Source organism: Centropristis striata, chromosome 16 (assembly GCF_030273125.1).
Source record: "Centropristis striata isolate RG_2023a ecotype Rhode Island chromosome 16, C.striata_1.0, whole genome shotgun sequence".
Classification (NCBI taxonomy): domain Eukaryota; kingdom Metazoa; phylum Chordata; class Actinopteri; order Perciformes; family Serranidae; genus Centropristis; species Centropristis striata.
Genome location: NC_081532.1, coordinates 30,443,487 through 30,455,088, shown reverse-complemented (window position 1 = coordinate 30,455,088; position 11,602 = coordinate 30,443,487). Strand labels below are relative to the sequence as shown.

Below are 11,602 nucleotides of genomic sequence, written 5' to 3'. Positions count from 1 at the left end.
TCGGAAGTTGTCCTGTTGCTATTGGACACAGGGAGAGGCATTTTTACCATGTTGTAAAGCTTGTTTTCTTTTTTAGCTGTGTAACTTTGAGGCGATGGCGGATGTAGTTGGTGATTTGAGCAGTTTTTCTTTTGAGACTGGACTGACGGACGATGAGAAAAAGTTGCTTTACCTCCGTGCACGCTCGGCAGGACTGACGTTTTGCGGGTGCGCGCACGCAGCTTTCCTGTGTAAACTGGTCCACTCGCTGAGGTAATTAAAAAATTTTATTTAAACTGTAACCAGTGGTGGAAAGTAACTAAGTGCATTTACTCAAGTACTGTGCTTGAGTACAATTTTGGGGTATTTGTACTATACTTGAGTATTTCCATTTTATGTAACTTTTTTGCTTGAACTCCACTACATTTTTAGGCAAATATTGTACTCCACTACAGTTAGTTGCCAGCTTTAGCTACTTTTCAGGTTGAAATTCAACATAAAATTTATGATCAATTAAAAGTGATTAGACTCTTTTTTTTTTCAATTAAGTCTTATAACAGTTTATTAAGTAATTAAATGAGCCATGTCTTTACAAAATTAAAAGCATAAATACAAATAATGTAGTCTGAGTGGAGCCATTATGCATAACGAGTACTTTTACTTTTGCTATTTAAGTACATTTTGATGCTGATACTTTTGTACTTTTACTTAAGTAAGTTTTGAATGCAGGGTTTTTACTTGTAGTGGAGTCATTTCACAGTGTTGTATTAGTACTTTAACTTAAGTAAGAGATCTGAATACTTTTTTCCACCACTGTATATAACACAGAGAAATAACTGCACAACAACTGTTACACTCCTTAATGTCACTGTTGTGTATGTGTAATTTATCAACAGAAGCCAAACTGCAAACAGAGACTCAGTGGCATCAGGGGAAGATGGTGACCTCTGTGTTGGGATACTTGGGTTGGGTCACATGGGGAAACAGTTGCTCCTCTCCCTTCTTGAAAAATCCGGCATCAAACCATCACATATTAAGATCTCAAGTAGAAGACCAGAATCTGCAGGTACACCGACACATTTTGTACATTGGAACTGCATGTTTTCTCTTCTGCAAATGAAAAGGCCTTTATATGTTGTCACTGTAAACTCCAATCCTAATTTAATGCAAGAGATTAACAGAACATCATTTATAACATTTTGGAATATTGTGAGTAAAGCAGAGAGACGGAACTCATTGTCAGTTATGATTTTATACTATGTATGACTCTCACATTCATAATATACAGTGTTGAGAAAGTTACTTTTGAAATGTAATAGTTACAGAATACTAGTTACCCTTTAAAATTATAATAAGTCATGTAAGTAAATATTTTAATTACTTCATCAAAGCAAAATAACTTATTATAATTTATTGATTTTCTAACAAATGTTTCAAACTGCTTTCACCCCTGCTAAACAAGAAAACATTTGTCCCAATTCCTTTTTGACTCATAGGGAAAAGATGCCGAGCAATAAAATGATTGTTATAGTCTACACATAAGTTTTTTGGCTAAATATTCAGAATCTTGATGAGTATCTGTAATATGATTTCATATTTTTTCTCAGTAAATGTAACTGATTGCACTTACATTTACTTATTTCATCATATAACTCTGTTACATGTAACTAGTTACCAGTGGTGGAACTTAACTAAGTACATTTACTCAAGTACTGTACCTAAGTACTTTTTTGAGGTTTGTACTTGCTTGAGTATTTCCATTTTATTTAACTTTAGACTTCTACTCCATTACATTTTGTGGCAAATATTGTACTTTTTACTCCACTACATTTAGCTGACAGCTTTAGTTACTTTTCAGGTTGAGATTTAACATAAAACAACTTGATACATTTAAAATGATTAGCCATTTTAATAAATTAAACCTCATAACAGTATATGTAATGCCCTCCTGACAGGCCTGCCAGCCTGCTCAGTAAAACCGCTTCAGATGATCCAGAACGCGGTGGTGCTCCTGGTCTACAACCAGCCAAAAAGGTCACATGTCACTCCGCTGCTCATTGAGCTCCACTGGCTACCTGTTGCAGCCCGCATCAAATTCAAATCTCTAATGCTGGCCTACAAAGTTGTCTCCGGTACTGCTCCTACCTACCTGAACGCCCTGATACAGACATATGCTACCTCACGACCGCTGCGCTCTTCCAATGAACGGCGCCTGGCTCTGCCCCCCGTTGGTCCAAGGCAATCCAGACTCTTTGCATTTCTTGTTCCCCGCTGGTGGAACACACTACCAGTTCCTACCAGAGCAGGGGCGTCCCTCTCTACCTTTAAAAAACTCCTGAAGACCCAGCTCTTCAGAGAGCATCTTCTCTCCTAGACCACATGATAAGTCTACTCCTCAAAGAATTGTCACTAGCACTAATAGCTCTTATTGCACTATACCTTGATTGTTTGCTTTTTACTCTTCCTGTAAGTCGCTTTGGATAAAAGCGTCTGCAAAATGACTAAATGTAAATGTAAATGTAGTTAAAAGGAGCCCTAACTTCACAAAATTAAAAAACGCTTCTTACATAAATACATCTCGACAAATAATCTTATAATATATTTAGACTATCTGAGAGGGGCCATTCTGCATAACGAGTACTTTTACTTTTGATACTTTAGGTACAATTTGATGCTGATACTTTTGTACTTTTACTTAAATAAGTTTTGAATGCAGGACTTTTACTTGTAGTGGAGTAATTTCACAGTGTGGTATTAGTACGTTTACATAAGTAAGGGATCTGAATAGTTTTTCCACCACTTCTAGTTACTACCTTAATACTTATAGTAAATATAATTATAATTATATAATATACATAATTATACAATATAATTATGCTTAACCAAAGAAGCATGCATATCAATCTTTTAATCCAGAGAAGAGCCTTCTTAAGGTTTTTAGAGTTAATTAAGCTGCATGCCATGTTCTTGGAAGTTTTTATGTTAAGGTAATGATTAAACATGAGCTGATCAAACTAAACTGCCCCTTAAGCCTACGGACGATACTGAAAAAGTCATAGATATGTACAGTACAGGCCAAAAGTTTGGACACACCTTCTCATTCAAACTTTTTCCTTTATTTTCATGACTATTGACATTGTAAATTCATAAAAACTATTAATGAATCAGGAGCGTTTCTCCCCCAGTATAAATATGTATATATATATTCCATTTCCGCTTGTTATGGGGTTCTTTTTTATTTTATTTTATGTACCGGTGACCTTGTGGACAGCACAAACGAAGGTATTTTGTGTCACTGGACCACTGGAGTTCTGCCAGCCCTTTGTTTAGAATAAAACCTGCCATTGTATTTTGCCATGGATGACCCTGTCTGATGTACCTGTTCTGTGTGTAAAATTATATGTTTGTGTTTTGTTTTTCACTGAAAAATCAATAAAAAGAAAGTAAAAAAAAAAAAACTATTAATGAACACATGTGGAATTATGTACTTAACAAAAAAGTGTGAAATAACTGAAAACATGTCTTATATTCTAGTAAGCAAAGGGTGGTTACTTTGAGGAATCTAAAATACAAGACATGTTTTCAGTTATTTCACACTTTTTTTGTTAAGTACATAATTCCATATGTGTTTATTCATAGTTTTGATGCCTTCAGTGAGAATCTACAATGTAAATAGTCATGAAAATAAAGAAAAACGCATTGAATGAGATGGGTGTGTCCAAACTTTTGGCCTGTACTGTACTTAAGATCTTGTCCTTGTGTTTGCCTTGTTGCTTCCTTATTCCAGTGAAATGTATCCCGGCAGGAGTTGAGTGTTTCTTTGACAATCGCAGACTAGCAGCGTGGGCAGACGTCCTGTTTCTCTGCTGTCTGCCCTCTCACCTCCCTAAAGTCTGTGCTGATCTCCGCTCTCACCTGGCAAAACGCTGCCTTGTGTACAGCTTCACCTCGGGTGTGCCCGTCTCCAGGTACTCCCTCATTCCCTCACTCCCTCATTCACACACACAGCATTGCTGGCGATCTTCAGTCACTCAGTCCTTCTCTTTTTATCTCTTATTTCAGACTGGCACAGCTACTTGGACACAACTTTATTGTCAAACCACAGTATGACTTTATCGATGGTGACAGTGCGGATGTGTGGCTGTCCTGCACTCATCTGACCACAGCGCTTACAGACCCTTTGCTGATAGAGGCATCATGTCCTCTTACAAAGAGCGGTATGCCCTGTTTCATAACTGCAGATTTTAACTTCTCTCTCAGAGCTTGCATTTTAACTCATCAAGTTATAAAAAAATCTGATGGGAAGCATTTGAAACTTGCAAAAAAGTGAAGTTGCCATCAAATAACAGTAACAGTAGCAACTCTAAGCTATTTTTACACATAGTTTCTTTAAAATTACGGATAATATACAGCAAATATCTGTATTTTAAAAAGATGCGTATCTAAAGAATAACTATAGCTGTTAATATGACGGTGTTTGGCAACTTTTGCTGCCAGACTTTTTACAGTTTGTACTTTTATGATTTCTTTTTACATTTTTGTTTCCATTAAATTTTAAGTTTGACTGTAAGAAAAAAGACAGTCATCTTAATTTTACATTCGGCAATATTATGTGTATTTTTTTGTTTAAAAATAATTCACTGTAATATAACATTCAATACCATTAAACAATTGAATAATACTGTAAAAAAAAATTTTTTATGGCATTTGTACATAATATAGAAAAAAACAAGAGAAACCCTGTAAAATAATAGTTTCTGGAAAATATAAATATTTTTTTTTTTTTACACTGTATTCCGTTGTGTATTCCTGTTTAAGCTGACCTGTTATTCTCATATTTAGGTGGCATTTTTCTGGGTCTGAACTGGGTATGTGCAGTGTTGTACAGCCTGCTTAACATCTGCACCTCTGCCAGTCTGGGATCCAGCGATACTCTCTCTCTTATCAACAGCCTCCTTAAAGACAAATGGCAACACACTGCAGAATTAAACACACGCAGTTTCATCAGTGCCTCTTGTGCATCTTCCCTTCATACAGATGAGTGAGTGCAACAATATAATACCCAAGAATAGATGTATATTTCTGTCATTCTTAACTTGTCCTGATTCAACTTTTTTTTCCTCCACAAAGACCATTTCCCTGGATTTCTCTTGCTGATGCCCAGACCAGGGACACACCACTGCTGTGCTTTCTGTCAAGCAGTGAATCTATGCAACAGTGCATCTCTGCAGCATACAAATCACTGCTACAGACACCAGCAAAAAAGACTCTCTAATGTAAAACATAACTGTATTAGGAATGCAACAAGTGACTATTTTCATTATCAATGAATCTGCTGAATATTTTCTTGATCCATGTATTCCCCTGTTACTCAAAATGATAATTTATTTAAAGTGTATCAGGTTACATTTCATTATCTATGCCTCAATAGTATGTTTTTTGTATCTGCAGATATTGTTTTTAATATTTCTGTGCATGGTATAAAACAATACATTTTACAATGTTAAACAAGTAGCAATAGTCTTCGTATGTTGTAATATACTGCAAATGCAATAAAAAACTTGTTGCAGGCTATATGATCTCAATACTTAGGAGGAGACCCTACGGGTGAAAAAATGTTTTTAAACAAACACACAAAACCCCCAATTTATATCACCATGAAACTTCCCCAGGTGATTACCTACATTCATTTTATTACAAGTTTTCTGTATTACAAGTTTTCTGCAATGTTACCTTTTGCAAGATGGCATTATCTTATTAAATATGTGCCTATTTGCACACATTTCCAGAACATAAATCTAAACACTGGATACAGCCAGGTGTAAAATTATTGTTAAAGTCAAAGGTTTTTGCTGAGGGAATTTTGGATATCTCTTTTTGTCACTCCATAAATCAGAAAAATATTATCAATAAAAAACGTTTCGTCAAAACCCCACAGAATATATGCAGGAATGAAACTGAAGTGGAGATTTCTGTCACAGAGAATGAGAAAAAAACAAACTCTTTAGTAGAAAAAAAACCCTTTAAAAATATGGATTGTAAAATTATTCTAATAATATACATTTTTACAAGACACTAAGGGTGAACAGGATAAAAAAACTAGGGTAACTAACAGATATCACCATTAAACTTCCCCACTTGATCACTTACATAATTTTATTTGTTTTGTTTGTTTGTATTACTAGTTTTCTGAAATTGTATGTTTAAATATGAGGCATTTTCTAATGCTAGCTTTGGGAGAAATCTACAGACACAAATAAAAAGCCTTTAAAAATATGGATTGTAAAATTACACACATTTTACAAGACACTACAGGTGAACAGGATAAAAAAGTTGGCTAACGAACAGATGTCACTATTAAACTTCCCCACTTGATAACTTACATTAGAATAATAATAATTATATTTATTTTTTATTTTTATTTTATTTATTTAATTATCATTATCATTATTATTTTATTATTGTATTAATAGTTTTCTGAAATTGTATGTTTAAATATGAGACATTATCTAATACAAGCTTTGGGAGAAATCAAAATGAATCAAAAACATCTAATGTGATTTTTTTCTTTCCACTAGTCTGAAAGAATACATGTTATAAATGCAAAAAAGGGCAAAAGTCTCAAAATTGACCACAGCATGAAAAAAATGTGTGTCTGTAACGTTTCGCCTGATTCGTGGATTTTCGTCAACACTCGGGAAAACGCGGAAGTGTCAAAAAAATCAGGCATTCGCTTCTTTTCCTGTCAAACAGCAGCAGCAGAACCTCTGAGACATCCGTCACATGATCTCAGTGATATGTAGGCGCAGTTCCTGATGGCCTGAGTCGGACTAAAGTAAACCTGTGTCGAGTTATCAGCGTTACATCGTGGTAAGATGAGTTTAAGCCCAGTTTGCCTGCAGCTTCTTCTTCTGCTGCACTTTCTTTGCTTGCTCGGCAGCGTTAGCTAATGTGAGCTAACCAGCTAGCCTCCCAGCTAATGTCAGCTTATGAAGATGAGGTAATAAAGCCTCACACGTGCACAACACTCGCGTCAATGGGTTTAGCTGCTTTTACTGTGGTTAATATAGACTGTGAATGTCAAACAGCGGTTTGTTGAGTTGGTTTATGCAGCCAGCGTTAGGAGGCTAGTTTAATGTTGTCATCTTTCCCTCCCTCCCTGTGGTTTGAAGGGGCGGGGTTTCATCCTTTTTTTTTTTTCCTTTTTTTTTTTTAGCCACGCAGGCTGAGGTGTTTGTCTTGTCTTTGCAGCCATGGAGAGATTAGAAGCCACATCAGAGCTCCAGTCACGGCTGTCAGCACTCTCCTTCTCGTCGTTCCCCGGAATAACATCCAAACAGAGCGACACCAGACCGCTGGACAGGTAGCCTGTTGCTGCAGAAAGTGCTGCTTATAACGCTGCTGTAAGGAGACGTGTTGCTAGTTATACTTCTTGCATCCTAATGCCTTCACTGTTGAAATGTTATGTCTTTTCTGCTGCTTTTCAGGCTCCAGAACACAGACCTTTCTCAGAGCTGTGCCCAATCCACAAACCCAGCTGATATGGCTGAAACCAAGGATGATTCAGGCAAACATTGTGAGGTATGTGTTATTTGAGTACGTTGGAGGAGCTGTCAATAAATAGGGAGGTGCAATAGATTGTAATTTCTCAGCTGTAGTATTAGTATTGTGTATATGTATATATTTTTATATGTGTGTATGCATTTTGAGGGTAATGAAGAGGCCCCAGCAGAGCCGGCCCTGGGGGAAGGAGGCGAGGAGAACAACAGCGCTGGGAGCTGTCAGCTCTCTGCTGAGATGAAAGGTGAGGACCTGCAGAATATGCATGACAGATGCTTTCTCTATCTAGGATTTGGATTTCATAAATCGGTTATGAATCTGTTTACAGTGTAACGCAATCACTTAAAAAACATGAATCAACAATTTTATAATTCTTATCTCAGCTAGCTTTAAAAAATAAGATCAGAGTTATGATCTTTGTGGTCACATTGCCATTTGCTCCTCCTGATGGCAGCCCAGATGCCGCCTCTAAAACCCCCAACAACATGGACATCTGCTGCACTGAAGGAGCTGAAGGCGAAGCTTCGAACGGAGGACGACAGCGTGGTGACAGTGTACCGAGGCGACATCATGACAGTTCACGTGCCCACTGTCCCTGAGGCCAAAAAAGTGTGCTGGGAGTTCGCTACAGACGGTTATGACATTGGCTTCGGCATATATTTTGACTGGACTCCTGTCACGACCCGGTCTATCACTGTGCACATCAGTGAGTCAAGTGATGACGAAGATGAAGAGGAGGAGCCGGAAGGTCAGTCAGTGGTTGCACTTCTATACTTAGCTCACACTTTTTAAATAGGGCTGCAACCAATTATTTTCATTATCAAGTATTTTGCAGATTATGTTCTTGATTTACCTATAAGATCCTCCCATTTCTGTAGGGAATATAATATATCAGACTGACTAATTAACATCATGTACAATTTTCAACACCACAGACTATACTATGTTCATTATCATTATCATGTGCAATTTATCAGGATATTACATCCTGCCATGTCATCTGCACTCTACTCACTTTACTCCTTAGACACTTTATTTTTAATTTAAATTTTTAAAAAGTAAAAATTATTTTTTTATTTTTTTGTAATATGTTGATATATTATTATTATTGTTACTTATTTTGTTCATTGTTTTTCTTATATTATACTATATTGTGATTATTTTTGTAATGATGATTTTGTAACTTTGGAGCAATCTGGAAAATAGTGGAAAACGTATGAGTCCAAGTTTGTTAAAGTCTAAGGTGATGCCTCAAATGTTGAGAGAAATGAAGGACATCTCCTTATCTGAATACTGGAAATAGCTGTCCTTTTGCATGAAAAAATACATTAATAACTAATTGATTATCCAAAACAGTTTAATCAACTTATTCATCAGTTGACTAATGATGCAGCTCTGCTTTAAACCCTTTTTGACTGGATATCTCAATTATGCATATCATTTTATAAAACATATTAAGTGTTATACCATCCATCATGGACAAAACCTCTCACCCTCTACGTCAGGGGTGTCCAACTCAAATACACAATGGGCCAAAATTTAAAACTTGAATAAAATCGCGGGCCAACATTGAACAAATAAACCTTTTAATATATACCAAACATGTTTTGCTTTAACATTGAATATGGAACCAGCAACGCTTATAAACATACAATATATAACTAAATAGTGCAGACATGCAAATCAAATTTCAGATAAAAAACACATCAATGTCATTAATTTATTAAATAAAAATTAAATAAAAATCATATGCCTCTTTTCTATTTGCATCCTTCTGATTTAAATATCAAAATAAAGTTTTTCAACAGGTTAAATACATTTCAAAATAAAATAACAATAATAAATCTAGTATTAGCGGTAAATGCGCCGTATAATACCGGCGGGTCAGCTTTTATAGTACTATAATAATATAATAATTTGGTATTGCCTCGCGGGCCAAATAAAATTACACTGCGGGCCAAATTTGGCCCGCGGGCCAGTGTTTGACACCCCTGCTCTACGTGACACCTGTGGGGTCCCTGAGTAGCTCCTTCAGCAGCAGACTGTTACCCCATGGTGTAAGAAGGAGAGGTCCCACAGGTGTGTTATACCTGCTGCTGTCAGACTCTACAACACCTGCACCACCACCTCATGTTGTAGTTTCTGTTCAGATCAGCACCACACCTTTGTTAGCACTAATCATTACACTACTCACCATAGTTTTTATCATAACTTCTACCCTTTTCTATCCTGTAATTTATATTCACACATTTTCCTTCTGTTTTTGCTACTGTGACAAGTGAATTTCCCCGCTGTGGGATCAATAAAATCTAATCTAAGTTAGTTTGCTTCAACAAAACACACTGTAATTGCGAGTTATTTGTTTTACTCCAGCTGTGATGCGAGGCAGTGTGTTGACTTTGTGGTTTATGTGATTCCTGTTGCAGGGCCCGTCACTAACGGAGACGTCGAGAAAGGCTCCAAAACTCACAGCAACTCCAACTTGGCTGAAATCTTACCCGTGTACCGCCAGGACAGTCACTTATCCGTCCAGGGGGGGAGCCACGACTTTCCAGGTGAAGGCACTTACCTCGTGAAGTTTGATAACTCCTACTCACTTTGGCGAAATAAAACTCTGTACTACAGAGTTTATTACAGTGCCTGAGATGCTGGTTTATGAATGTATCATTTACAAAAAAAAATACTACTCTTAAGAACGATTTATGAACTATTTTTGATTCCACACTTGGAAAAAGATGAAGTTAAAGGTTAAATATAAGCATATCTATTTTTTATCACTATCAGCTTGTGTTGCCACATGTTGAATTTACGATCAGATTTTAGTTTTAAAATGCAGCATTTTGCCCCGATGTTTTGCTGATAGTTAAAGAAGCCTTGCATATGTGCCATGTTCCCGTGTATGCACTGTGCTATTTGGTCAAGTGCCCATCATAAAACATATATTGTCTTCAGCTGTAACATTTCTATGGTAGCAGTGATCAGGGAACACCTGCACAGAATATATTTCACCAGGTGCTTAATCAGCAGTGCTCTAAAGAAATTGAGTTTTTTATGTTCTGTGTGTGTACGCGTACACCTTCTATGATTAAGTTGCCGTGTTGTTGTTCTGTGTATTTATCCTTCTGCTTTGTATGGTAACTTATTTTTTATTTGTGTTTAAATTTAATCAAATGGAGAATATAATTATGTAATGCAAATTCTGTGCACAGAGCTGTCTACTGTCATAGTGGTGTGTCAGTAAAAAGATGAATGTTGAATGTACTGAAGCAAGTGGTAACAGTTTTCCAGAGTGTGCTTTTTATGACACAATTAAAAGCCATCCCTTATCACATAAAAGCTCTTATTATGTAATATAGATCCAATATTTACATTTGCCTCGCCACCTCCCTTTAATTTTCTGTTTTCGGAGGTAGGGAGCGGTTGTAATATTTCATCTAAATGTATTTCGTGCACAGGTCTATATGTGTTTGTTTTCGAATGTCCTCAGTGCATTCGGCATACTTCGACTGTGTTGCCTTGTTCCATCCTTGTTTTCTAAAAATCCATAATTCTACCACACTCACTTGTGCGCATGTTCCCAAAGATATCACAGATTTGGCTGCTACATTGTCAAGAGACTGGTTTAAAGCTTCCCATGTTTGCTGTACTGTACCTTTACTGTAAGTTATGATGACATTTGTTCCTGAAATTTATATTCAAACAATAAAGAGAATATTATTATCTAGTTTTCTTTGCGTGATTTGTTTTAGATTTGGATCAATCGCATGAACACACATTAAAGAGCAGGTAAACCGTAAAACATGACACTTTAGAGATTAGTCATTAAGACAGCTGGTGTGTGTAGTCCCTCAACTAATCTGTCTCAAGACGCCATCATTTCATAACAGTCTCGCTGCTGGTTCAGGATTAGAAAGCCCTTCAGGAGGGTCCCCTGTGTTTCCATTAAATTATGGCATTAGGGGATTGATTGTTACAGAGGTGCTGATGAAACCAGGTGTTATTTTCAGCTCTCCCTGAAGGCCAGTCAGACTCCAGAGTTGCATCAAGAGCCTCCTGTGGTTTA

General features: G+C 36.6%; 2 protein-coding genes across 3 annotated transcripts; both read left to right on the top strand.

Annotated features, from left to right (window-relative positions):
• The first annotated feature begins 50 nt into the window (after positions 1 to 50).
• noxred1 (NADP-dependent oxidoreductase domain containing 1) lies at positions 51 to 5,519 on the top strand. The gene is made up of 6 exons (XM_059353747.1): positions 51 to 252; positions 876 to 1,045; positions 3,767 to 3,947; positions 4,042 to 4,196; positions 4,822 to 5,020; positions 5,110 to 5,519. Exons 1-6 carry the CDS (start codon positions 95 to 97, stop codon positions 5,252 to 5,254), a joined length of 1,008 nt encoding a protein of 335 aa, XP_059209730.1. The 5' UTR covers positions 51 to 94; the 3' UTR covers positions 5,255 to 5,519.
• A 1,184-nt stretch (positions 5,520 to 6,703) lies between these two features.
• Positions 6,704 to 11,259, top strand: tmed8 (transmembrane p24 trafficking protein 8). Of its 2 annotated transcripts, none has more exons than XM_059354081.1 (6): positions 6,704 to 6,849; positions 7,231 to 7,342; positions 7,467 to 7,560; positions 7,690 to 7,783; positions 7,994 to 8,287; positions 9,966 to 11,259. In XM_059354081.1, the coding sequence occupies exons 2-6, from the start codon at positions 7,233 to 7,235 to the stop codon at positions 10,181 to 10,183; spliced, it is 810 nt and encodes a 269-aa protein (XP_059210064.1). In that variant the 5' UTR covers positions 6,704 to 6,849; positions 7,231 to 7,232; the 3' UTR covers positions 10,184 to 11,259. The 2 variants fall into 2 exon arrangements, with proteins under 2 accessions (XP_059210064.1, XP_059210065.1); XM_059354082.1 differs by having other exon boundaries at positions 7,196 to 7,342.
• Positions 11,260 to 11,602: the final 343 nt, after the last annotated feature.

What these genes read in the sequence shown, in the direction of transcription:
- noxred1 (XM_059353747.1), top strand. Translation starts at nt 95, where the DNA reads ATGGCGGATGTAGTTGGTGATTTGAGCAGTTTTTCTTTTGAGACTGGA. An exon ending in TAGAAGACCAGAATCTGCAG is followed by an intron (nt 1,046 to 3,766) that starts GTACACCGACAC and finishes TCCTTATTCCAG; the next exon opens with TGAAATGTATCCCGGCAGGA. An exon ending in ATGTCCTCTTACAAAGAGCG is followed by an intron (nt 4,197 to 4,821) that starts GTATGCCCTGTT and finishes TCTCATATTTAG; the next exon opens with GTGGCATTTTTCTGGGTCTG.
- tmed8 (XM_059354081.1), top strand. Translation starts at nt 7,233, where the DNA reads ATGGAGAGATTAGAAGCCACATCAGAGCTCCAGTCACGGCTGTCAGCA. An exon ending in GACACCAGACCGCTGGACAG is followed by an intron (nt 7,343 to 7,466) that starts GTAGCCTGTTGC and finishes GCTGCTTTTCAG; the next exon opens with GCTCCAGAACACAGACCTTT. An exon ending in ATTCAGGCAAACATTGTGAG is followed by an intron (nt 7,561 to 7,689) that starts GTATGTGTTATT and finishes ATGCATTTTGAG; the next exon opens with GGTAATGAAGAGGCCCCAGC.